Source organism: Nannospalax galili, unplaced genomic scaffold, assembly GCF_000622305.1.
Source record: "Nannospalax galili isolate Female #2095 unplaced genomic scaffold, S.galili_v1.0 scaffold178, whole genome shotgun sequence".
Classification (NCBI taxonomy): Eukaryota; Metazoa; Chordata; class Mammalia; order Rodentia; family Spalacidae; genus Nannospalax; species Nannospalax galili.
Window position 1 is genome coordinate 2,265,865 of NW_008341757.1, and position 27,537 is coordinate 2,293,401.

At 46.4% G+C, this 27,537-nt stretch overlaps 1 protein-coding gene across 3 annotated transcripts; it reads left to right on the forward strand.

Annotated features, from left to right (window-relative positions):
• The first annotated feature begins 6,709 nt into the window (after nt 1–6,709).
• Nucleotides 6,710–23,555, forward strand: Nrbf2 (nuclear receptor binding factor 2). 3 transcript variants are annotated; one of them, XM_008837304.2, is made up of 4 exons: nt 6,710–6,799; nt 13,854–13,938; nt 20,737–20,777; nt 22,083–23,555. In XM_008837304.2, the coding sequence occupies exons 1-4, from the start codon at nt 6,770–6,772 to the stop codon at nt 22,785–22,787; spliced, it is 861 nt and encodes a 286-aa protein (XP_008835526.1). In that variant the 5' UTR covers nt 6,710–6,769; the 3' UTR covers nt 22,788–23,555. The 3 variants fall into 3 exon arrangements, with proteins under 3 accessions (XP_008835526.1, XP_008835527.1, XP_029421389.1); XM_008837305.1 differs by lacking the exon at nt 13,854–13,938 and having other exon boundaries at nt 6,718–6,799; XM_029565529.1 differs by lacking the exons at nt 6,710–6,799; nt 13,854–13,938 and adding an exon at nt 16,075–16,900.
• The last annotated feature ends 3,982 nt before the right edge of the window (nt 23,556–27,537 follow it).

The window sequence follows — 27,537 nt, forward strand, 5'->3', positions numbered from 1 at the left end:
GTCCAGATGCAAAGAATCAGGAAGCAGTGGTGGCTCTGGGCTGAGAGGTTAGCCCTGGTGTCTGGGGTGCCAAGACAAGAAATGGGCCTGTACCCAGGCTAGGAAGAGAGACACGGTGGGGGAGCTGGGAGGGTGCAAGAGGCTGGAGGAGTCAAGGCGAGGTGTGTGCACTGAACTTACCCAGGGAAGGTGCTGGCACCAGGATGCCCAGAAGCTGTGCAGCCCAGGGAAGTAAAGGGAGGTGAGGGTGGGACCAGGCCCAGAGGGTTTTTGTGGGCCACAGGGAGGAACTGGGTTGGTCCGCATGCAAAGGATCGGAAAGCAGTGGTGGTTCCCCTGGTGTCTGGGGTGCTGAGACAAGAAATGGGCCTGTACCCAGGCTAGGAGGAGAGACATGGTGGGGGAGCTGGGAGGGTGAAAGAGGCTGGAGGAGTCAAGGTGTAGTGGGCACACTGGACTTACCCAGGGGAGGTGCTGGGAACAGGACACTGGAGGCTGTGCAGCCTAGGGAAGTAAAGCGCAAACTGTTCTTTTTGAGACGAGTGCTCATGTGGCCTCAAACTTGGCATGTAGCCAAAGGTGAACTTCAATTCTGAATCCTCCTGCCTCTACTTCACTGTGCTGGGATTTATAAGTGGGTGCCATCGTATTTGTAGCCACTTCAGAAAGAGCAAATGTTCAGAAACTCATAGAACCTATAGTAGTTGCAAGGCAGCTTCTCAACCCAACTGTGAATGTCCTAAAATCCTTTATGTTGAGACAGTGACTGAAGATTCTGTAAATGGTGAGGCTGGGTCTACCGCCTCCCGGCCTTCTCTGGCATTTTTTTTATACTTCTCTTTAATTTGTAATGCTCTCCTGGCTGATTAAGGACTGGAAGGAAGATGATTTTCAGATTGCCACTTTTATTTGTCTCACTGTAACCTTTACTTTTGTGTGGTGGAGGAGACGCTAGTGGAGAGTTCTGTGTTATGTCTTTCCTTCGTTCATATTTTTCCATCTGGGTTTAGCACTGCCCTGGGGACCTCCCTGGCTCTGTTGCCTTTGCTCTGCAAAGTTGAGGGAAGAGAGCTCCTTACTGGTCCTTTTGCTGTTTCAACAGTGGCTCACTGGTATTCTCATTCTGCTTTGTAAGTACTCTACAAAGACATAGTGAAGGGTCTTCTAAATACCCACCACAGTTCCTCTGAGGACATGCTTGTCTCCATGGCCATGTTGGCTCCTCTTGACCTTGTTGGCTGCTGTTGACATTAATATGTCCTAGACCCAAGTCTGTGTTCTAGGCCTGTAGACTTGGTTGCTACCATGTACTTGGTACTGCTGTGTAGCCTGGTATTGCCCCTGGGACTCCCCTTTGGCAGGCCTTGTAGATGATGGAAGAGTGTGTGCTTGGGATGGATTCACTGGGAAATCCACAACAGGTACAGTGAGCTCATTTTCCTATACCATGATCAGAGGAAGTGATTCAGACAGCTCAGGGCCCATGGGAGGTTCTTGATGCTGACAACATCCTGATCTTCTCCATCAAGCTCTTGTGCTGAGTCAGAGAGATACAGTAGAGATTTGGCAGAAGAGTCTGCTCCCCACTGTTCCTAAAAATAAGCAAACCAGGGGAATATTTGTAGACAGCTTTTGAAGTTATCAATTCAAGGATCCCATTTCATGCAGGGATCCCCTATCAAATGGTATTTGAACATTTTTGGAGGTAAGGAGAACACTATTGCTTGCCCAATGGACACATCCTATACTTTTCCTTTCTATAGTCATGTTAGTGTTGCTGTAGAGGATTACTAGCCAGGGGATTTGTGATGCTTTGAATGAAATGTCCCCCATAGGCTCCAAGTATTTGGACATTTTGTCCCCAATTGGTAGCACTGTTTTGGGAGGTCTTAGAAGGTGTGGCTATCTTGGAGGAAGCATGTCACTGGGGGTGGGCTTTGCTTTCTGCTCCTGCTCCAGCCACTTCTGCCACCATGCCTCCCCACCATGACGGACTGTAATTCCCCTGGAATCATAAGCACAAATAAACTCTTCCTTTTATAAGTTGTTTTTGTCAGTGTTTCTATCACAGCAACAGAAAAGAACTAATACAGGATTATTGAGCCAAGGTAGGCACAATACACATTTCAATAACAGTGGGTGTGGGTGTTCAAACTTGTTATAGTGATTTATACAAAATTCAGGGTATAGCACTCAGAAAAAAATCCAGTTCAAAATATAGGCAAGACTATCCCACAAAGACTCAATCTCCTTTGATCTGTGTAGTCTGAGACTGGGAAGTAATACTTCGTAGGGATTACAGAGGCTCAGCTCTCAGGAAGCTCTGAAATTGAGGCTTGTGATACACTCTGGAAAGCATCAGGAACCTCTCCAAAGAGGAAAATCCTCCAGTGATGAACCATTCAGGACTGAATCACGTGGACTGCATTTACCTTGAGAGCACCAGAGGCTTTGTAGAACCAGGTCTGTCAGAGCACTCTGTCCCCAAACATTGAGCTACAGAAGAGACATTGCTGAGTTCTTTTTGGCTCATCCAATAAAAAGCGTGTCCACTGTATTTCCAGATGGAGTGACCCAGGAATTGCTGTCACCTTCCATTGGTGGTTTTAAGAGATAAATGGGTGTTCTTTGTAGGCAATGAAGCCTTTCCACATATATGAAGAGATACAAACTTACAAGTACAAAGTGTAGACAGTGGCAATCCTCAAAGAGATGCTTTCTGCAAACTTCAAGAGAAGTGGTCTTGATAGCTTTAAAGTCTGCTGGCTCATGATCTCTTCCCTTCATGTTCTGGCCACATGCAGCTTGCTCTTCATGGCCTGTGATGGGCCTAATGGACATGAGGCTCAGGGTTATGGTGTGGACACATCTCCTTTTCTCCTGATCTACATGAAGCTGCAAATATCAGTGCATATGGTGTGCACTTGAATATATCATACTCTCCCTTCTTGTCCAATCATTGATGAGATAGAGTAACTGAACATGCTGAGTAGCTAGCCACTGTGGACTGAGCAGTGACATGGATTCATTACTCATGACTAGTATTCATCAAGAAAGTTCTGCTTATCAGTTTTATTCCCTTGAAGGAATCTCAAATACTTTTTAAAAAAATATTTTATTATTTTATGTGTACGAGTGTATTGCCTGCATGTATGTGAGTGCACCCATGTCGTGCAATGCCGCGGAGGTCAGAAGAGGGTGTTGGATTCCCCTGGAACTGGAGTTAAGAATGATCCGTAGCTGCCATGTAGGTGCTGGGAACCGAACCTGGGTCCTCTGCAAGAGCAGTCAGTGCTCTTAACCGCTGAGCCATCTCTCCAGTCCCGTATACTTTAAAAAAAAATTATTATTTTTTATTTTATTTGTATGACTATTTTGCCTATATGTATATAAGTGCACCTGTGTCATGCAATGACAGAGGCCAGAAGGGGGAGTTCGATCCCCTGGAACTGGAGTTAAGAATGGTTGTTAGCTGCTGTGTGGGTGCTGAGAATCAAACTTGGGTCCTCTGAAAGAGCAGCTAGCGCTCTTAACTCCTAAGCCATCTCTCCAGTCCCTGAAATACTTTTCTATCCACTGCTCCAGTTTCATTTCTGTTGCTGTGATAAACTACTTTGACCAAAAGCAACCTTGGGGTGAAAAGGTTTATTTGGCTTACAATTCCAGTCGCAGTTGGCCACTGAGGAAAGTCAAGGCAGGAATTTGAAGGCGGGCCTGCTTGCTGTGTCACAAAGCATTACCTCTGACCAAGGAACTCACTTCACAGCTAAAGTACAGCAGGAACCATGGAGTATGCTGCTTGCTAGTTGGTTATCAGGCCAGCTTATATAGTTGGTGACTACTTGCCTAGGAATGGTACCACCCACAGTGGGCTGGGCCTTCTTATACCAATTAACAATCAAAAGACATGCTCAAAGGACAACCTGATCTAAGCAATTTCTCAGTTGACGCTCTCTTCTCAGGTGATTCAAGGCTGTGTCACGTTGACAGTTAAAGCTAACCAAGACAGCCACATAACAAATTATCAGATACAGTGGCTTGAGACAACACACACATTAACTACCAAATGCTATTGGTCAGGCCCAGCCCCAACTGATACATCTACAATGCAATCCCTACACCTAAGGCTCAAGGAACATCATGGAAGAGGGGGTGGAAAATAAGAGCCAGAGGGCAAGGATGCAGACTGCTAGACAGTGTATTCTAGACATCACAGGGAAGCTGCACGCATGAAATCTCCCCAACACAGTTGCCTAAACAAGACCTACATAATGACATCATCAATTGACATGCCAAAGTAGATGGGGGAAATTACAGTGTCCCACCTCTAGATGAAAATCTACAGGCAATCAATGGATGCTGAGAGAGGCTGATGTAGGGGCATTGGAGGGGGAGAGGGAGGGGTGGAAATGATGTAAATACAGCGCTCATGTATGAAATTCTCAAAAATTTAAAAGTAAACAAAAAATGCCCAAATCAGGAGTCTGGGCATGGCCTGAATGGCCTCTTCTCCTTCTCTCAAGTTTCAATCAAGGTATAAGTTAGGACTAGGGTTTTATTTGAAACTTGAGGACCCATTTCAAACCTTCATGGTCAAGGTAGATCATCATCTCCTCCCCCCACCCCTCTTCTCCCTCTTTTTGAGACAGGGTCTCATGTAGCCCAGGCTGGCCTCAAAATTGCTATGTAGCTGAGGATGATCTTGAGCTTCTGATGCCCCTGTCTCTTATCTCTTTAGTGCTGGGATTACAGGCATGCACCACCATGTCTGGTTTATGTGATGTTGGGGATCAAACACAGGACTTCCTGTTTGCTAAGCAAGCTGGCAGACTTCTTCAAAGCAGTCTTCCAATCCATCACCAAGTTCCAATTCCATCTCCAAATAAATATCAGATATATCTACTTCTATTATAGATTGTGGCACATGGAAGAGATAAAGTATCTTTGAGGAGTGAATGCCTGAGTTTTACCTGCTAAACCATTCCATCAGTGAAGTAGTTTATCTTGGCTCTTTGAACTGAGTTTCCCTACATTCTGTCCTCCACAATGCAGTTGGAAAGCAATCTTTCAGTAACTGTAAGTTAAAATGATTTACTCTCTAGCTTAAAAACTCCTTCACTTGGGAGCTTGGCAGTATAGTCCAGCCACAGAGCATCTGCCTAGCTTGTAAGATGCTCTGGGTTTCCTCTCTAGCACCAAACACACAAAAATATATCCTCAGTAATTTACCATGCACTTTGGAACAAAATCCAATTGCTTCATATTTCACAATGGTTATTAAAGTCATTTCTATGCTAGAACATGCCTACCTCTGGCATCTTTTGGCTCTTCTGCCTTCTACCAATGCTCCATTTCCTTACCTCTCTACCCTTTCAGAAATGGGCATTTCCTCTGCTGGAATAGCTCTTTGCTTATCTGGTTCTTTAAGGTTTCATATTAAAAATTACACACTAAGATGCTCTTTCAACATCTGTGTCTGTTCCCCAATACTACAGGCCCTAAGGACACATTCATGTAGGTCACTGAATTTTCTCATTACAGTATTCAGTATGCAAGAAATCGCCAGATAAGGGCTGGAGAGTTGGCTCAGTGATTAAGAGCACTGGCTGCTCTTGCAGAGGACCAGAGTTTGATTCCCAGCACTCACGTGGTGACTAATAGCCATCTGTAACTCCAGCTCCAGGGGAATACAACACCTTCAGAACTCCACAGGCATTGCACAACACAGGTGTACTTAACACTCGTGCAGGCAATACACTTACACACCCATTCCTTCACCCAACCGTATCTTAGTTAGTCTCTCCCAGCTCCTAAGTGTCCCCTTTGCAGCATGGACCACATCTACACGTCAGCACAAGACTTTAGCACAGTAAACCGGGTGGCACGGCGCAGGTCTTTAATCCCACGACTTGGGAGGCAGAGGCAGGCGGATCTCTGTGAGTTCAAGGCCAGTTTAGTCTACATAGTCAGTTCCTGGCCAGTTGGGGCTACAGGGAGACCCCATCTCAAAAAAAAAAAAAAAAAAAAAAAAAAAAGAATTTAGCACAGTAATTTGACAGTTAAATGAATTAATTGGCTGTTTGAAACCCTTATTACTAGCTTGTGAGCAAATTTAGAACTGAGGCTGCATCACCCAGGCCTATCAACCTCCAAGGTGGAGTCTTGAGTGTGGTGGCATTCCAGCACTTGGGGGGCTGAGGCAGGAGGTCGGCCGCAGGGTCAATGTCAGCTGGGCGTCCTGGACCGGCTCAAGACTGGGGAGCGGACACGGAAGATCCACAAAGCGGGCTGGACCAGCAGGTTAACCGGGCTCCAGTTTGTTTCTTGAAAAGACAAGGTGGAAGCGGAAAGACAGGGATGGAGGCAGGCAGGCATCTGAGACGTCACACTGGAAGGCACACAGCCGAAAGACAAGCCAACCGCCATCTTTACGCACCGACCCGGCCGCAGCGGTCAACCCGCCCACGCTCTGACTCGCGACACGATCACGCTTCCGCACGCAAGTGTCACTCAGCCGCTGCCCCGCCCTCCGTAGCCACGCCCACGGCCCTGTCCTCACGCCCAGCTGAAGCCAGTCGCCTGCGGTTGGCGTCACGACGGTGTCAGTGACGACGCCGGGGGCGGGCTAGCGACCGGCGTCGGAGACGGAAGTGGCGCGGCCGTCGCTCCTCTGTGCTCTTCACCGGCTCCGGGCACCTAGAGGAGCCGCCCGACTCCATGTGCCCGGGCGTCGCCGCTCCGCCTCGGGCCGCCGCTCACCCAGGGGTCTATGGAAGTGATGGAAGGACCCCTCAACCTGGTGGGTGGACGCGGGCCGTGACCCCCGGCGCCGGGCAGTGCTGTCGGGGCTCCGTCGCTGGTCGTACCCACGGGCCGCCACCTCGGCCCGGCCCGGGAGCGCCACGTAGCCGCGTGCAGAGTGGGTCCCGGCGCCCCCGGCCTCAGCGCTCTGCCCACAGCCGGAGGGAACCGGCCGCATCGCTGGAGTCACCACGAGAGTACCGGTGTTGGCCGGTCTCAGAGAAGGGCCCGGGAGCCCGCTTCCTGCCCTACTCTAGGGAAAGCCCAACCGAACCCCCGGTTCTCCCAGAGTGCTCCCGCCGCTCCTGCGGGAGTCCCAGTTTGCACCGGGTCTGGGAGGTGGTGGGCTCAGAGGGTGGAGGCGGGTTCTTTCTCTTGTTCCCACTCTGTGGCTCGGAGGAACCCGGGTTGTGCTGCACCGGGGTCCGAGAGTCTAGACTCGAGTTTGAACGCGCTTAGTCACCCCATACCTGCGGGATCGCCCCTCGCCTCGCCTGGTTCTTCCGGGTTTGTTGTGGGGATTAAAGGAGTAATTGGATGCGCGGCCCGGGGACTGCCCGGGAGGTGCTGCACCGAGAGCGCATGGTGCTCCCACTGGAGACCGCAGCCTCGGTTACGACGGAGACTCGCCGGGTTTTGAGTTAAAGCCTGAGAGAGGGCACCTGCAGCTGCGCCTCCAAATCCCTGGAGCCGGGTTGGCTGCCCCTTGAGGCTTTTCCAGGGTTCCTAAATTGAGCCCTGCCTCCATTTCTAAGTTGTTTACGCTTGGTGGTCGGACTCGGTTGGTGAGTTTTTGAAAGCCAGGGAAATACCTTGCACCTTGTTGTTAAGGATATGTGGTATGCAGTGAAACGTCACGGACATATTAGAAATAGCCGTTCACGCAGTGCCTCAAAGTTCAGGTGTCCTTGCAAAACGACCATTGGTTCAGCTCCAGTTACCGTCACTTTATTTGGCCACGGGGTGCAGCGTAACCCCAGCCAACTGCTCCGCTGGTACGTGCAGGATTCTGAGAACACGGAAACTGGGTGGCAGTGGTGGACGGAGCACCAAATCCCCAGCTTAGGAAAAATTAGGAAATTAGTGGTGATGATAACGTTACTGTTTTAGGTTTTCCCTCTGGAGCCTAAACTGACTTCGAACTCCCTGTGGAGCCGAGGCTGGCCTTGAATGCTCGCTCCTGCCCCACTGTCTGAATGCTGAGATTGCAATTGGCCACCATGCCCTGGTGATTTTTTTTTTTTTTTAAATAGGAGGTAAATTAGGCGAGCACAGTTTCTTCAGCCATAAAATTTATGTGACAAATTTCAGAAACGTGGCATCCTGAATTTTTAAACCTTATGAGATTTTAGAGATCTGATTTCTGGCCTAGTTTATTAGACAGTACCAGTGGAGCCAGTATGTATTGAATGATTTTTAAGTGTGTGCAGAGTTATCACCGGCAGGCCTCTGTCACTCAGAGTTGTATAGAACTAGAGTCTGTGTGTGCACACGTGTGGAAGCTGGAGAACAACGGGGGATGTTGGTTCTCTCCTACAGTGTTTGTCCTGGGGATTGAACTCAGGTTGTCAGGCTTGGGTGGCAAGCGCCTTTACCTGCTGAGCCTTTTTACCAGCTCAAATCTAGAGGTTTTTGGAGATGCTCACATTTTTTTAGTGTCAGTGGACACATTAGAGGGTCTGGTTGACTCCGTGTGAAAGGTAATTCTCAATTCTATGATTTAATGAGTGCCTTTGAAAATCCCAGTAGAATATACAAGTTTATCACTGGGCTGTACTCCAAATGCATACTAGAAGGACTTAATGATGAAGAATGTAAGTTTATAATTGGTTGTGGGTTTTTTTTTGTTTGTTTGTTTTGGTCTTTTTAAGACAGGGTCTCCCTGTAGCCCCAACTGGCCTGGAACTCACTATGTAGACCAGGATGGCCTTGAACCCACAGCGATCCGCCTACCTCTGCCTCCCAAGTGCTGGGACTAAAGGCATGCGCCCCTATGCCCAACTCTAGGTTTATAATTGTATATCCTCAGCGCATCCTTGGAGTTCAGTAAGAACTTTCCCAGCTTTATCTATGAATAAGCTTAAATTGAAGGAAATTAATTAGGTCAGTGACTTAAATATATTTCGGATTCCAACTCATTTTGCCTTAACCCGCTCTGGCAACGTTCTGTATTAATGTGCTTGTCATTTCCATTTTAATCGGGTCTTTCTACTGAACTGTACATTTGTGTCACTATTGCCTCTGCCCTGTTACTAATTATTGTGTGTTAGGCTTATAAGGCTGCTTTCCTCGGTGAACTTCCAATACACGGAAGTGACTAGTTTGAGATAATCGTTTTAATATGTAGCTAGTGCTCTATAATTTTCAGAGTTGGTCAAAAGAAATAAGAGAATTTATACTTCCTTTGAAGGAAAAAAAAGTCTTAACTCTGAATAAATGTTCCATCAGGGTTTTTTGTCGTTTTGGTTTTCTTTGTATACTTATTTTCATTTTTGTGTGTATGAGCATATTGCTTGCATGTATGTAAGTGCACCCATGTTGTGCAGTGCCGGTCAGTAGAGTGTTTCGGATGCCCTGGAACTGGAGTTAGGGACTGTTAGCCGCCATGTGGTGCTGGGAATCGAACCCAGGACTTCTGCAAGAGCAGCCATCTCTCTGGTCCTTTTTTTTTTTTTTTTGGTCTTTTTGAGACAGGGTCTCCCTGTAGCCCCGGCTGTCCTGGAACTCACTATGTAGACCAGACTGGCCTTGAACTCACAGAGATCCACCTGCCTCTGCCTCCCAAGTGCTGGGATTAAAGGTGTGCGCCACCACGCCCGGCTATCTGGTCCCATTTTTTAAAAAAAAAATTGAGACAGGGTCATAAGACCATGTCACAATGTGTAGCTCAGGCCTGAGCTTCCTGAATGTTGTGATGACAGGTGTGCACTATCACACCCAGATTTTTAACTTTTAATATGGAAAAAAATGTAACTAAAAAAACCACTTTAGTCTATGTTTAATTATTTCTGTTCATTTAAATTTGGTGATCAGCTGGTAGCAAATGTCAGAACTTCTGAGATAATTCCTAGTTCTTTGATTTACTACCAACTTGTGTAGTGATGTTAGGTCTTGGTGCCATGTGACTGTTGCTCATGCTTTGCTTGCCTAGGCTGCATCCGGCAGGGCCCATGTGACTGCACCTGTTTTCTTTAAGGTAAAAAGACGCTTTTGAACCTGGTCATTGTTATCCTGAAAATAGACAGGCTTACTGGAAGCAGTCTGGGGAAAGGAGCAGAACACCAAGAGTATACCGCACTTGGTCAGTGGTAGGGCATGATATTAGACACTCCAGTGGTTACTTACCTTGTCCCTTAACTATAACTGTTGCCTTGTATTGACAGTTGATTCATGCAGTGTTTGGAGATAGTGTTCAATACCTGTCTGTGGCAGACTTGGTGAACTGATTGGGAAGGAAGGTAGGGGTGGCATTTCTTCTTTGCTCCCATCTGAAGACCATACCAGTCAGAGTAGACATTTCCTCTGCCTTTTTTGGTATTATGTTTGGAATCTTTTTTTCTTCATCTTTACATGGAGCTTCTCCACCCCCCACCCCACCCCGACCCTCCACAGAAATTAAGACTTTGGAAGATACAGAAGATAATACTGTTTGCCTTGGAGAATGATGATGGCAAACCTGTATCTTTAAAGCAAGTTAGCCTGAAGAGGCAAAAAGTACTTGATAGTGAGGTTTCAACCTGTTGTAGCTGCTAGGGTTTTTGTTGGGTTTAGATGATGGTAGCCCATCTCTGTTAGCCAAAGAGATAACATTGGACCCTAAAGAAAGGGGAGAGAAGTAGGGGTACAGTTTCTGAGAGTGTGTGGACTCTCCCACTCAGGTGTAGGATTCTTTTGGCAGGCCTGGAGGTATTTCACTCTCTTTGGACCTGTGTTTCTACCTGAGTCTCAGAATGTCCTGTAGTTATAAACACTTGAAGCTTTACTTGATACACTTACTCTCTGGTTCAGACTTTGAAAATTTGGTATTTAGGATTCTTTGTGTCAAAAAATCCCGGCTTATATATAAGAATGTGGCAACTGCCATAGGAATCATGGGAGTTGCCAGAAAAAGCAGTGCACAGAGAGGTAGATGCTTATATTTTCTATTTTTTGCTTTAAACTACGAAAGAAACACATTTATGGACTTACTTTAATGGTTGTGATTCTAGAAGAACAGTACTTAAACAGATCAGTTTTGAGACAGGGTCTCCCTATAGCCCCAGCTGGCCTGAAACTCACTATGTAGACCAGGCTGGCTTTGAACTCAGAGATCTACCTGCTTCTGCCTCCCAAGCCTGGGATTAAAGGCGTGTGCCACCACACTTGGCTCTTCTAAAGAATCTTCTAGAAACAATGGCTACCAAAGTAAGCTTCTTACCCTGTCTGCCACCTTTCCGTTGTCATCTGTTCACTTTGAGACAGTCTCTTGTAATCCAGACTGGCCTCAAACTCCTGTAGCTAGGGATGACTTTGAACTCTTGATCCTCCTGTCACCACCTCCCAAGTGCTAGGATTGCAGGTATGTGCCACTCTACCTGACAAAAATGAAACTGGACCTTAAACGTTGTTTGTTTCTTGGAGATGGTGTCTCCCTGTTACTCAGGCTGGCCTTAAAAGTTGATACTGCTTTGGCCTCTGGCATGTTGGGATTACAGGTAGGAGCACACGTGCCACATCTCAGCACCTTGCCCTTGTTTCGTAAAGAGCCTCAGCCACAGCGTCACCTCAGATTTACAAGCAGGACTGCAACCCTGCTGGCTCAGAGTCTGCATTTTAACCAGTCGCCCAGGTGATTGGAATTCTCCTTACAATGTCCCAAAGATCTAGTGCAAAGCCATCATTTTAGTAACAGGTGAGGAAATAGCCCCTACAGTTGGAACAATTTTTTTTAGCTGGTTTAGAGTGAGAGCCAGAACTTGAATCTAGAGTCCCTCCTTGGCTCTTAGTAGGATTGGGTCTGTGCTGTCACCCCTGTTAAGAGGTGCTGTGAGTTTTTTTTTTTTTTTTTTTTAAGACTCAGAAAGGTGAAGGTGCCTATAGATTGACTCCTTACTCATTTTTCCCTCCATTCCCTGCCTTCCTGCCTAAAACCTTATTGATTGAATACCACTTGCCTTCACAGTACTATCAGAACATGTTCATTACAGATAACTTAGCTTTCTTCATCCTCCGTATTCTCTTCTCAAAAATCTGTCATGTCATCTGAGAGTGGTGGTACACATCTGTACTCCCAGCATGTGGCAGGTGGAGGAGAAGATCAGGAGTTCAAGACTAGACTGGGCTGCATGAGACCCTGTTCCAACAATCTGCCCCTACCCATTATATCTGGATACTATAAAATACTTAGGTATTCAGAACTTTTTTTTTTTTCGCTCCATGCCACCCAGTATTTGAAGCTCCCATTCATTTCTTGTGACCCAGTATTGTTTTCAGGAATAAACTGAAACGGGGGAACTGTTTGCACGGCAGCTGTTTGAAGAGTAAAAGATCTCTAAAACAGTGGGAAGGGACCAGCTGGCCTTTAAGAGCAGTTGCTTGTTTCTTTACAAAAATAGAAGTGCTACTCTGCTCCTCAGCTCTGTTGCAAGTACAACGCCCACACTGCCCGGAACACATCTATGAGCGCAGCTGCAGAAGTGACTCGGAGGTATTTTTTATGAGGCATTAATGGCGCATTTCACCTTCTTCTCTTTTTTTTTGAGATGGGGTCTCCCTGTAGCTCCAGCTGGCCTCCATCTCACAGAGCTCTGCCTGCCTCTGCCTCCCAAGTGCTGGGATTAAGGTTATAAATGTAATCTTGATGTAAGTTACTTGCCTTGTTATGTAATAGAAGAAAATGGATTCAGAAGTTGTAATGAAATAATGTGTATGAAAGCGCTAATGAATTTTTGTTGTAGTTTTTGAGGGTGATCTAACATAGAGCTTCACACATGCTAGACAAGTACTCTATCTCTGAGTTCTGCCTACAGCTTTTTGGGAAAAAATTAAAAATAAAACTTTGGGGCCATGCTAGGAATTGAATACAAGGTCGTGCCTATGCTGGGCCAGTGCTCTATGACCGAGCTACACCCTCCAGCCTTTGGTATTTTGTGCCTTGGTCTTGTTATGTGGCTCGGGCTAACCTGAACTCACTTATATAGTTTGCAAGTCTGTCTGACCTTGCAGTCTTCCTGCCTCTGACACCCAAAGGATCACAATTATCTGTTTCTTCTTTTGGAGAAAAAAAAATTTTTTTTTTTTTTTTTTTGAGATAGGGTCTCATATAGCCTAGGCTGTCCTTGAACTCTCTTTAGCTGAGGATGACATTGAACTCTGGGCCCTCCTGCTTCTGTCTCCCCAGTGCCAGGATCACAGGTGTGTACCACCATGCCTGGCTCCCTCTAAGGTCAGCACTGCTTCCTTGATCTGTTGGCCTTACACGCAGCAGTATTTGAGCCGTCTCTGTCTAGAACCCTTAAGTTTGCCTTTCTTCTTCTGGTGAATTGAACCTGAAAAAAATCTCCGCTGTAATATTAAATTAGTATCAAGATCCCTCAGCTGTACATGGCAGTTTTTTAAAATGAGTAACTCCAGTGTTGAAAGGGACTGACGAGTGCATAGAAGAGAGGCTTGACTTTTCTTTGATAAATACGTCATTTCCTGGTTAAAGTTTTTTAACTATACAAAGAGTAAAAGTGTCTACAAAATGTCTCTTACATTGAAAAGATCTTACTAAGTTTCAAGAAAATACTGGAGTAATAAACTATGATTACAACTCTTGATTATTCTGAAGAGTAGAAGAGTAGGAATCACATAGCAGTTAAGACCTGGTGCTGAGAGGATTTGGGGTAGAAAGGAGTTGCCAGTTCCTTTCAGTTCCTTTCAGATGCTGTGGTTCTAGGCCATAGCTTCAGTTATAGACACAGTTACAATCATAGCTTTATGTCTGGTTACAAACAACATCATTTATCTTGTTATAAAGGTTGTTTTTTAAGAGCTTTATAATTTGGAGTAACTCGGTGTTTGTCTTCTAGGCTCACCAACAGAGCAGGCGAGCAGACCGTTTGCTAGCTGCTGGGAAATACGAAGAAGCAATTTCTTGTCACAAAAAGGCTGCAGGTAAGAATTGTTTTTAAGAAATGCTGAGGATAGCAGTTGACAGGCTGAGGCAGGAGGATTGCCATGAGTGCTAGGCCAGCCTGACTGCCAAGTGAAATTCTGTCTCAAAACAGAGAAACAGACCTAAAGAGCAAAGGTACTTGAGTAAAAACAAAGAAGAGCAGGTTCTTTTCCCACTCTGGGTGAAACCCACAGCTGCAGTGAGTATGTTGAAGATGCAGGGCAGACATTGCTAACCCACCAGTCACCAGCTTTGATGGGTTTTCAGGTGAGTGTGCTGGATTCCTCAGGCCTTTCCTAACAATGAGTCTCATGTAGTTTAAATGGTTGTTGAGTGGCAAGAAGTCTGCCAGTGCATCCTAGACAATCTGAAGGAACTGGGTTTCACATAGTTAGCTATGGCAGGCTGTTAAAGTAATGCTGATACCAACCAGTTCACTTTTAGAGTTTCTTTTCTATGCTGCTGATAAAATAACTCCATCAAAGCTTCCCTTTGGACTGTTTCATTTGATAATGCACGTGTTGTTAGTAGCTGTCATTTACGTGTGAAGTTTTAGAATTACTGGCTTCTGAGGTTAGAGGTGGAGCTTAGTAGATGAGTACACACTTAGCATGTGTTGGTCTCCTAGGAGAAACCAAAATTTCTGAGTTAGGCAGCCTTATAAATAGATCTTGGGGACCTATTTTACAAAGGCCACTTTCTGTTGGCTGGGTAACAAACCCCAAAGCTTTGGATGGAGGGAGTTAACTCGTGTTGTATCCAAAATGAGGGTTGGCCACGTTTTTAGCGCAAGTCCTGCAGTCTTCTACTAGAAGGCACTTTTCCTTCCCTTTGATGAAGGCCATGTTCTCTCCTGGCAGAGAAAAGAATGTTAATCTGCTGTTGAACTACAGACTCACGGTAGACACAGATTTGGATAAACCCCTGGTAGTGGGTTTTGCCTGTGAAAAATATTTTGGTAGTGGGTTTTGTCTAAGGGGGAGTTTTTTTGTTTGTTTGTTTTGTATAGACAGGACCTTGCTATATCACCCTGGCTGGCCTAGTACTCATGTAACCCAGGCCTACTCTATAAACTTGAGCAATCCTCTGTCCTAGCCTGCTGAGTGTTTGGATCATGGGTATGCACCACCACACAGCTGAAACATTTTTTAAAGAATTGAGTTTTAGGCCAGGTGTGGTTGTGCATGCCTCTGGTCCAGCAGAGGCAGGTGGATCTCTGTGAGATCCAAGCCAACGTGGTCTACATGGTGAGTTCTAGTCCAGCAGGGGCTTGCATAATGAGAACATAGCTCTAAAAATTGAAACAACCCCCAAACAACAATTAGTTTTAGGAGCTGGAGAGATGGCTGCTCTTGTAGGGTAACTGGGTTCAGTTCCCAGCACCCCACATGGTGACTAATAACTGTCCTTAACTCCAGTTCCAACAGATGTGGCAGCCTCTTCAGGCATTATACGCATGGGTACACCTACATGCATGCAGGCAAAACATTCATACACTTAAAAACAAACTAGTTTTAGCTAAGGAATAGCTCATGCCTGAATGAGCTAGTAATGCTGGCATTTGGCAGGATGAGAGGCAGGAGGATCAGAAGTTTGAGGCTAGCCAGGGCTATATAGCCAACTATCCTGAAAAAAAGTCAACAACAAATTCATCCCTAAGGTAATCTTTTGTCTTTGAAGACGTCATACAACTGTGGGGGTTTGGGCAATGTCACTGAGTGGTACTTGGCCTAGTATGCTTGAGGCCCTGGGTTTTGATGGCCCCCTGAATACCACAAAAATAAAATGACACCATAATGCTTAAAGCTGCCGTTCAGCTTCAGATACCTCTATCCCCAGTCTAAATTCTGTGGCATTAACAGGGTAGAAAAGGTAAGAAGCAGCCTGTGAGATTGCATCATCTTTAGTTATAGAGATAGGATATTGTGATCAGTACAGCCCACTGAACCAGTTTGGAGTTTAGAAGCACTTAAAAATGGCTTTGTGTAGCCGGGCATGGTGGAGCACGCTTGTAGTCCCAGCACTTGGGAGGCAGAGGCAGGCGGATCTCTGTGAGTTTAAGGCCAGCCTGGTCTACATAGTGAGTTCCAGGACAGCTGGGGCTACAAGGAGACCCTGTCTCCAAAAAGAAAAAATACAGTTTTGCCCTGAGACATCTCATACACAGTGTCGGTCATTCTCTCTTACTGTTTTCACTGAAGATATGAATATGAATGTGGTGCCATCCAGACTTTGATTTTGCTAATTCTTCAGCACACCCACATCCACTCATTATGGAGGACAAACTGAGGTTCCCAGGGATGAGGCTAGGTGTCTGGGTCACAAGAGTGCATGGCTCTATGCACTTGTTTGCAGAAGTCACTAGTCTGATCACTGTCCATCACTGAGGGAAGCTAAGGCAGGAACTGAAGCAGAGAGTACGGAAGAGTGCTGCTTCCTGGCTTGCTTCCTTATGCAGCCCAGGCTCCATGGTATCAATTACTAGTTAAGAACATGCCTCACAGGCATGCAGTAAGCCGATCTAATGGAGGAAATTGACTGAGTCCCTTTTCCCAAGTCACTCTAATTTGTGTCAGGTGACAAAACTAACCAGCCAGCCTATTACTGAAAACCATTTTAGAGATGTGACAGGGAAAAGCCAAAGCTGAGAAAGAGTCATGGGACAGAAATCCTGAAATGAGAGGACTTAAGGGCAAATGCAGGGATGGGTCCTTATGTCTAGCAAGAATTGAGGCTGACACTAAAACGTTAACCCTGAGATTCCATGGCTAGGGCTCTAGTGCTTTGTAAATGTTTTGAAATAAGAGCTTGATTTCTTTTCCTTTTAAGGAACGGTGGGATCGATCTTTGATGTGGACAATGGCTGATTTGCATGAAACTGAGCATGTGGCATGAATTTTCGAGATAAGCAAGGAGAGCAAGTCAGGAAGGTTCAGTCCAGCTCTGGCAGGAGTGGTGTGGGTACAGTTTCCCATTTTGTATTGAAGTTGGTATAGCTACAGGCTCCTGAGGAACAATCTCTGTTAACAGCTGTCCCCAGGCCCTGAGGCTCATGTCCGTCTTGGTACATTTAGTATATTTAGGGACCCTGTCGAAGTCCCCACAATCTTAACTATTTCGTCCTAAAGCCTTAAATAAGTCCAAAGTCTCTAAAGGTTCGAGACAAACAGCATGAGCCCCTGTAGGAATCAGAAAACGAGTTTCTGCTCCCAAGATAAAATAGCCAGGACAAGCATTCCCATCAAAGCGAGTAAGAGACCTGGAGAGGAGAGGTCGTGTGCGAGGAAGAGACCTGTGGCATGGTGTGAGAGCTTCAGCAGCTCCTCCCCATGGCTTTGCGGGCTGTAGTCAGCGTGGCTGTCTATGCTTACTCCCTGGGGCTTCAGTAGGTGTTCAACCTTCCTGACATCCCTTTTGGAGACATCACTTGGCTTCACATTGTTTTTCTAGGAGTTGCCCATAGGAACTGCAAACTTGCCACATGTTGCTTCATCTCCCAGGCTGTCCTCTGAAATCTCAGTGGAAGTCTCAGTGACACCACACTCTTGCAATACCAGCATCACATGCAGAATACTAAAGCCTGCCATCAGCCTAGAGCAGTAGCCAGGTCCCACCCCGACTATGGATACAACAGCCTTTGAGTTCCTGGGCATCTGAACCTGGAAAAACATGTCCCTAGGTAACCCTGTGTGAGCAGGGCTCCTCAGAGCTCATAAGCCTGATGCCTATGGTCTCTTAATGCAAAGTGCTTACTCTTCCTCTCACCTCTCTCCCCCTCCCCCAAGAAAGGATCTCACTCTATGTTTCCCACACTGGCCTTGAACTTGTGGTCCTCTTCCTTCAGCCTCCCGAATGCTAGGATTATAGGCATGTGCCACCATACCTGGTCTTGGCTTCTTTTCAGGGACATGCTCTACCTACTACTGAGCTATGTCCCTAGTCCAGTGGCTTCTTTTTAATGGCACTGTTCATTTTAGCAACTACACTTCTCTGACTGCCTTTTGCATTCCTTTAGGCCAAACTGTAAGGTTTTTAAAATACTCTACTGTTCTCTCTAAATTCTCATTGTAAATTTGGTTAAAAGCAGCCAGCAGCTGGGCATGGTGGCACAGGCCTTTAATCCCAGCACTTAGGAGGCAGAGACAGGCAGATCTCTGTGAGTTCAAGGCCAGCCTGGTCTACATAGTAAGTTCTAGCCCAGCTGTGGGTACAGGGAGACCCTATCTCAAAAAAAGACCAAACAAACAAACAAAAAAAACCAGCCAGCAATACCATGCCATTGCTGAGTGCCAGATGCTTTGAAATGTCCTCTGCCATATTAACTAGTCTTCTTTAAACTCAGCCTCTCACAGTCTCAGGACAAAGACAAAATGTAGAAAGATTCTTTGCCAAATGTCACATGAATGTATATGGTCTGCAGCCTGGTTCCCAGCATCCTCGTTGCCATCTGGAGCCTCTGACCTGGGCTTTGCCGTCTCTATTCTGTCAGCATATGGTCCACTGTTTCCACCAAACTCTGCTAACAACCTTTTGTAGCTTCTTTAACCTCCCTGTCCACACTTTAGACTTCCTGCAGAGCAGTTCCAGTTCCAAACTACATACATAGGCAGTCCTAATAATGGCCCACTTCTTGATTCTAGTTTTTTGGGTTAAGTTTTCATCACCGACAACAATACCTAAGGAAATCAACTTTATAATTTAGTGTGTGTGTGAGGAGGAGGAGGGGGAGGGGGAGGTGGTCAGTTCTCACCATCCAAAGGTCTAACTGATCTCAGGTTTTCATAGCAAGTGCTCTAGAAAATCAGCTTTAACAAAGGAAAGATGGGGCCAGTGAGATGGCTTAGTGGGTCAGGGTGCTTGGAAGACAGAACGGTTCCCACAAGTTGTCCTCTCAGACATGCATGCACGGACGCACGCACGCACGCACACCATGGTACCATGTGAAGCCTTTAACACCTGAGTTTTCAGGGACATTCACATTCAGGATCTATCTAGTTGGCAAAGTGTTGCAGACCTGTAATTCCAGCACTCAGGAGGCCAAGTCAGGATATATGCTCTTGAGTATAGGAGCCCCCAGAGGCATCTGACCTCTGAACTGGTGCTACAAGCCGTTGTGAGTTGCCTGGTGTAGGTGTTGGGAACTTAAGTCCTCTGCAAGAGAAGTGCATGCTCTTAGCCGCTGAGCCTCCCTCCAGCCTCCGGAACCCTATTCCTTTGTTTACATCTTTCATTTCACATGCGCGTTCGTTCGCCTCAATGCATGTGTGTACACGATGTGCTTGTCAACAGAGGTCAGGAGGTGTGCGGTCCTCTGGAAAAGCAGTAATTGCTCTTAACCACGGAATCATCTTTCCAAGGGTCTTGGTCTTTCCCAAGACCCTTTTTTAAACAAAGATATATCCAAACCATGTCTGCTTTCTTTTGTTAGCCCAAAGAGGAAGTGTAAAAATTTCAGCATTGCCTATTTAAATTTAAACACATGAGGTCACCCAGAATTTGATCAAGATTAAAGAGAAGTTTTAAGTGTCTTAAGTGGTATTATTCATATTTTTAGGGATTTTTTTTTCTTTTCTTTTTTTTTGGTCTTTTTGAGACAGGGTCTCCCTGTAGCCCCAGCCGTCCTGGAACTCACTATGTAGACCAGGCTGGCCTCGAACTCACAGAGATCTGCCTGCCTCTGCCTCCCGAGTGCTGGGATTAAAGGCGTGCACCACCCACCCCCCCGGCCCTTAGGGACTTTTTTTGTTTTGTTTTTGAGACAGTTTCTGTGTAGCCTGGTTTTGAATTTGTGACCCTCCTATGTCAACCTCCTGAGTGCTGTGATTACGTGATGCCTGGTTTAGTCCTAGAATTCTTAAACTTTTTTTTTTTAATTTTTATTTTTGTGTATGAGTGTTTTGTCTGCATGGGTCTAAGTGCACCCATGGTGTTCAGTGCCTGTGGAAGTCAGAAGAGGGCATCGAATCCCCTGGAACTGGAGTTACAGATGCTGTTAGCTGTCATGTGGATGCTAGGAATCAAACCCAGGTTCTCTGTGAGAGCAGCCAGTGCTCTTAACCACTGAGCCATCTCTTCAGCCCCTTCCTAGGGGGTCTTAAATACCTAATTTTAGTAGGCTGTTGCAATGACTGAGAAACAGTCTGATAAAAATAGTTCTCATAAGGAGACTGAAATGATACGGTGCCAGTATCCAGATGGCTAACAAGTCATCAGTAGTCCCTTGGTACTTTTGTTAGCTGAGCGTTGGTCTCAGTAAGTTCTTAATTTTAATGCTGTCTAAACACATTCTTCTAAATCTTCAGTTCCTGAATCAAAATCTACAAATTTATTTGCTTATTTTGCAGTATTGATCGTGGTTATGGAACCTGGACCCTGCTCATACTAGATGACCACTCTGCTGTGGTTATGCTCCCATCTCCCTACAGGGCTTTTAAGACACAAAATTTTCAAAATGGGCATGGTGGCACACCTTTTATTCCAGCACTTGGGAGGCAGAGGCAGGCAGATCTCTGTGAGACCAGCATGTTCTACATAGCAGTTCCAGACCACCAGGGGCTACAGGGAGACCCTGTCTTAAAACAAACAAAAATTTTCCAAGATGGGTTAGGGAATATTTATATTTGTTTCCCACTAATATTCTTTTGGGAGAAGTTAAGAATAAGAATTCTCTTTAAAATCTGCCATTATAGCAGACTTGCTTACAAGGCCGGTTCTCATGAGGAAAAGTAAGCTCCCTTTAGCCTGTGAAGTATGAAATGACGGTGCTCATGTTATTGATTTTGTTTTGTTTTAACCAGCATATCTTTCTGAAGCCATGAAGCTGACGCAGTCTGAGCAGGTGAGAGACATGCTCTTAACGTCTCCAGCAAAGACTAGAAAGGATTTGGGGGGACTAGAGCGATGGCTCAGCAGTTAAGAGGGCTTGGTGCTTTTGCAGAGGACCTGAGTTTAGTTCCCAGGACCAACTTCCCAGGGCAGCTCATAACCATCTATAACTCTAGCTCCAGGGGATCCAACACCTCTTCTGGCCTCTGTGGGCACATAGACAAACTCTCACACAGACACACATACACTCATAATTAAAATCTTTTTAAAAAGGAAAGGTTTTCTTAGAGTTGAATTGTGTAAAAAATAAAGCTTTGTGCTTTTTATTGTATGAAAAATGGTAAAGAATAATTCAGAAAGGAAATAAAAACATGGCACCAGAAGCTGCTTTTGTTCTGGTTGCAGATTTCAGATTGCAGGCGTTTCCTTTAGAGACCCTCCTAGTAACATTCCTGGTGCTCCACTGGCCTTTGACACTAGCTCCAGTGAGGAAGCAGGCCTGGCCTGAGGGAACAACTGGGCTCCACTGTACCTGTGAAAGGCGTTGCAAATCTGAACGGGTCTCTGGGTTGTCTCTTAAAATCTTAGACGATACTTACACTGTGAAATCTGTTTCACCAATGATAATTGTCTTCTGTGCTTGGAAGCCTGTGCCTATAAAAATGTTTTCATCCTTGCCAGGCATGGTGTCGCACGCCTTTAGACCCAGCACTTTGGAGGCAGAGGCAGGCGGATCTCTGTGAGTTCAAGGCCAGCCTGGTCTACATAGTGAGTTCCAGGCCAGCTGGGGCTACAGGGAGACCCTGTCTTAAAAAGACCAAAAAACAAAACAAAACAAAAATGGTTTCATCCAAAGTGAGCTTTTCTGGTTTTTTTTTCAGTGCTAGGGTCAAGCCCAGGCTCTTGGCACATGCTAGAAAACATTTCTGCCAGCAAACTACATCCCCAGCACTAAAGAAAGAGGGAAGATCACAGATGAAGGGGTACAGTCCGTGGTGGGCATATTTGGGGCTCAGCCTTCCTCAGTGGCAGGAGCCTGTGGCATGTTTTGCTAATCTTTTTGGAGCAGGACGCAGAGAGCTGGCTGTAAAGAAGGCCTACCACAAGTGAGCCCCTTCTTCCATGCAGGCCCATCTCGGACAGATTCCACAGCCATCCACACCGCAGGGCTTGAGACATGAGCCTGTGGGGACATGTGGCATTCAAACCAGATCACTGGGCTGTTGAGACAGGACTGTTGGAATGGCAGATACTGAACATGACTAAAGCGCTTTCTGATACTAAGTTCTGCTCACTGACCTTTCCTTCTGTGTCACAGGCTCACTTATCACTGGGACTGCAAAGGGACAGCCACGTGAAGCAGCTCCTCCTCATCCAGGAGAGGTGGGAGAGGGCGAAGCGGGAGGAGAGGTTGAAAGCACAGCAGAACGCAGACAGGGACACAGCTCTCCACCCGCAGGTATCTCACAAGCCCTCTGAGGACATGGAGCGCCAGGGCCCTCTCGTCGCTCAGAAACACATCCCTTCCACAGAGAAGCGCCCTGTTGAGGTGCAGGGGGTCTTTGACAGGGATCCAGACACGCTGCTATTTTTGCTTCAGCAGAAGAGTGAGCCAGCAGAGCCATATATTGGAAGCAAAGCCCCAAAAGACGATAAAACGATTATAGAGGAGCAGGCAACCAAAATTGCTGACTTGAAGAGGCACGTGGAATTCCTTATGGCCGAGAATGAAAGACTAAAGAAAGAAAATAAACAACTAAAGGCTGAAAAGGCCAGACTTGTGAGAGGTCCAGCCGAGGAGCTGGACATGGACGCTGACTTCGTGGAGAAGTCGGAGCTGTGGAGCTTGCCGCCACACTCGGACAGCGCCACAGCCGCTGCCACCTGGCAGAAGTTCGCAGGGAGTGGCGGGAAGGCCAAGGACATTCCGATACCCAGTCTCCCCCCGTTGGATTTTCCGTCGCCAGAACTTCCGCTTATGGAGCTCAGCGAGGATATTCTGAAAGGACTTATGAATAATTAAAATGGAAGGCCATTGGTGGGGGTGGTGACAGCTAATCCAGAGGAGAACTCAGAGGAAAGCCACGCCCAAGGGGGATCCCGGAAATACCCCACCCGGGTGCTGTGGGCAAGAGGCAGTGCCAGGACTCAGGAAAGTCACTGTGAAAATGTCGCCGCCGCGTCTCTGATTCTCAAGCTCCAGATTCCGACTTGGCAGACACTAAACTCTTCAGAGGTTCACTTTCTTCTGATACAAACCAAATGGCTACCTGGAATAATTTTTTTCAAACAATTATTTTTCTTCAGGGTTAAAATATGTAAACGTATGTCATGTGTAATTAATCTATAATGCCATAAATGATAATGCGAAAGCTAAATATGGTGGCCTGAGAGGCTCACTTGTATTTGGAACATGCTTTCTGTCATGCATTGACCGTATGCATCTTATGCACATTGTGTTTGTTGAGAGAGGGTGTAGAAGATTCACCCTTCCAGACAGAGCTGTGCCACAGTCTGCACTACTCATAATAATAACCTCAAGACTATCAGGAGAAGTATTTAAATTTCCATTTTAGGAGGAACCAAATTATTAGTTGCGCTTTTTTTAAGAAAAAAATTACCAGTTTACATAATTAATCAGGGTGCATTTTAAGTTCTAACTTTGTGTTCTATAATGCATCATTTGGAAAGACCAAGGAGATCTCCTTTGTTGTGAATGATGCGTGTGTGAAAGTCAAGTGGCTAGCAGTATTTGATTGTAAGAAATCAATAAAGTAATTGTGTTTCATACCGTTGTTGAAAGTGGCTGGTGGTTTTTAAAAGCAAGATATCTGTGTTGTCCACTGTTTGATTTTTTTTTAAAAAATTTATATGCCTGTGTGTATGTACATGTACCCATGTCACGCAATGCCCGCAGAGGCTAAAAGAGTTAGATCCCCTGGACTGGAGTTATGGATGGCTGTTAACAGCCATGTGGGATGTCGGTGCTGGGATTGGAACCTGGGTCCTCCACAAGAGTAGGCGGTGCTCTTAACTGCTGATCCAGTTGTCTAGCCACCCCCTGTCCCCCCTTTTGAGATAGAAGCCAGGATGTCAAAGCTACCCTGAGACTAGGATTTTGTTCATGAGTATATTGCCTGCATTGTAGGTAGGTGAACCCATGTTGTGTGGTGCCCATGGAGGTCAGCAGAGAGCACTGGATCCCTTGGAACTGGAGTTATGGACAGTTGTTAGCTGCTGCTGTGTCGGTGCTGGGATTCGAACCCAGATCCTCGGAGGATCAACCAGTAGTCTTAACCACTGAGCCATCTCTCCAGCCTGTTTTTTTTTTTTTAAAGCAGTTTGCAGTGTTCTGTGTGTTTTCGGAAGCCTGTGCACACTTAGTACTCCTGCTTATTTAACCTGGTTCTGTGTTGTTGTGCTCAGCTCAGTGTGTTTAGGAGGGTATGCTGCTCTATCCCTTTCTGTGCCAAGCTAGACAGAGATAGGCCTGGCCACCCCTGCCTGGAGCCTGGGTCCGAGAACACATAAACACCTCATCTATGGGAGGTGTGCTAGGACTGCGCTGGATCCAAACAGGCATCAAAGGTCAAGAGACTCCTAAAAGGCAGATGGCACAGAACTTTACCCAGCATGCTGAGTGTAGAAGTAGGAAGATCATGAGTTCAAGGCCAGCAGCTTTGGCTCCGTAGAGACCCTGTTCCAAAACCCACAAGTGACAACATTCTGCATGGGGGGAGACTAACAGGTGCTTGTCCTTCTGTGGCTCCCCTGGGGGTCAGAAGTGTAGAAAGCCTGGCTTAGTTTTCATTTTCACCATTCAGAATAGCTCCAAAACCTCTTTGGCCCTGTGCCATGGAAACCACAAAGCAAGCTGTACCACAGCTTTATCCAGATAAAATTTCACAATCAGTTCTTTTAACAGTCTTGACTTCCTAATGTTTTATCAAGGAATATTACTGAAATTAAAATTTTTCTCTAGATGAATCAATTGAAAACAGTATTAAGAAAAAAAAAAAGTTTTATGTGTCATGTGTGCCTGTATATGTGCACGAAAGAGTAGCCCTCAGGCCGGAAGAGAGCATTGGAACCCCTTGGATTGGAGTTATGGGAGGTTGTGTGCAGCCAAGTGGGTGTTGGGAACTGAACCTGGATCCTCTGCAAGAGCAGTAAGAAGGGGTGCTGAGCCATCTCTCCAAGCCCTCTTGCTTTTGACACTGCTTTCTGTTTCACTTTTGGATGTCAATTGCTAGGACTTTTCAAAGCCCTGTTTTACATATAAACAAATTGGGGTCTAGAAAGCTGAGTTCTATGAAGCTGTGTATGATAATGGAAGTGGCACTGAGCAAAAGAAAAGTGTCAGTGTACCAGGGGCGGGGATGCGAAAGGGAGATGTCATCTTCCTTTTGTTGGCCAAGGGGCCTGGCCACCCAAACCTTGCTTGAGGTCTACAGTTCCAAGCTCTTTGCTTTCCAGAGAACAGCTGGGGATTGAAAGCACAGCTGATGAGCACTGAGGAGAGGATTTTGTGCCTGATGTGGCGGTGCACACCTAGAATCCCAGATGTGGGGATGCACACCCAGAATCCCAGATGTGGCAGTGCGCACCCAGAGTCCCAGATGTGGGGGTGCACGCCCAGAATCCCAGATGTGGGGGTGCACGCCCAGAATCCCAGATGTGGCAGTGCGCACCTAGAATCCCAGATGTGGCGGTGCGCACCCAGAGTCCCAGATGTGGCGGTACACACCTAGAATCCCAGCAGGCAGAGGGACCACTGAAGTTTGGACAGTCTGGACTACATAGTGAGGCCCTTTCGAAATAAAATGTATTTTGGTCTTTATTCCTATGAGGGAACTTGGTGGGTCTCTAGACAAAGTCTGGTCAACCTTAGAAACCAGAACTTGACAGCTATCCTTCCAGAAAGGCAGCTGGGATCGAGACACTCAACAGTTGATCACGCCTGTATGATGACACCTTAAAAATCCCAACTGTGGCAGTGGGCAGATGACCATGTGTGCCAGGAGGCAGAAGTCTGTGCCCTTCTCCAAGCACCTCTCGTTCAGTTGTTCCTGAGCTTTATTCTTCATAAAATGGGTTAATATATTTCCCCAAGCTACTGTAGCAAAGTAACCCAGTTTAGTGCAGGGGCAAGTCAGACCCAGGACTTGTGATTTGGTCTGAAGTAAGCTGTATGCAGGAGAGAGCGTTCACTGGTCTGTGGGGCCAACACCATATGCAGGTTGTCAGAACTGAGCAAAATTCAAGGACACCCAGTTTGGGTCCGGAAAATTAGGGGAGGAGAAAACGCGCACCTAGAAGCACTTGAGTGGAGAGGAAAACCACTTGGCATTTCCTCATTCTGACCATTTGGTGAAAACTCGTTCTTACTGGTAAAAAGCTTTGAGTCGTCTGTCCTCTCCCTCACATTCCCCCTCCCCACCCCCAATGGTAATTCTCCACCTTGCCACCTTGGAGGTCACCAGTTCAGCTGGAATGGTGGCTGGCTAGGGAATTCTAGGGACCCTCCTCTCTGCCTCCCCCAGTACTGGGGTTACAGACATGCCACCATGCCTGGCCTTTCACTTGGGTGCAGGGGCCCAAACCCAGGGGCTTAGAATTGCACATGAAGCACATTACTGACCAGCCAGCTCTCCAATCACAGTCCACTTTTTGATAGTGACCCTTGTGTGGACAGTTGTGGCAACCGTTTTAATGCTAAATTGAATGCTACTAGCTAGAGGCAGGCAGTGTGCTACGGGGTCCCGGGTTCCTTCAACCATCAGGGATGAGAAAGGACTGAGTATTCCAGTACATTATCACTACACTTTGTCATAATCCCTGTTAGCATGACTGATGGTCTCAGTAGGCAGGTGAAATGGCTGGTCATTTGCTCGCTCTTTAAAGGAGACCTCAGCTGGCTTTCCAGCTATGGCCTTTGAGAAGCCACTGCTGGCCAACAGCGCCATCTGATGGACAGCGAGAAGCTAGCTCTTAGGTCGGCGTTCATCGTTCAGGAAAAAGAACCCACACTAAGGTCCAAAGAGCGATGACAGAAACAGGCAAGGCTGACACAGGCACTATGAGTTTTGCTGCTATTCTACACATTTAGGTAGGTTCTTTTTAAAGACTGTGTGTCCACGTGAGGGCATGTACACATGTGCCCGCCTATCCGCTTCTGGAAGCCAGAAGATCCTGAGTGTCCTCCACTGTCACTCTCCACCTAGCCCTTTGAGGCAGGCTCTCTTCCTGAACCTCGAGCCCTTTTTATTTCATTTTTAATTATATGTATGTCTCTGTCAGTATGTGGATATGTACAGGTGTCCACAAGACCAGAAGACAGCATCAGATCTCCTAGAACTAGAGCTACAGGTGGTTGTGAGCTACCCAATGAGGGTGCTGGGACCTAAACCCTGGCCCTTTAGTGCAAGAGCACTAAAGGCTATTAATGGCTGCCTGCCTGGAGTTCATTTCTCAGCTAGGCTGGAAGCCAAGAAGCCCCAGTGATCCCATTTCCACACGCCTAGGAGCTGGGGTTATAAGCATTTGTAAGGATACACAGCTTGCTATGTGGGTGCTGGGGTCTGAATTCCAGTTCTGACTGCAGAGCAAGTGCTTTGAACTGCTGAGCCATCTCTCCAGCCCCTACCTTTAGATAATTCTCACCATAATCATTTTGTGGGAGAAATGGACATAGAAGACATTATCTTATGTAAGAAATGGCCGGGTCAACCAAAAGGTTAAATTTGAACATGGTAAATCACATGCTCCAGGGG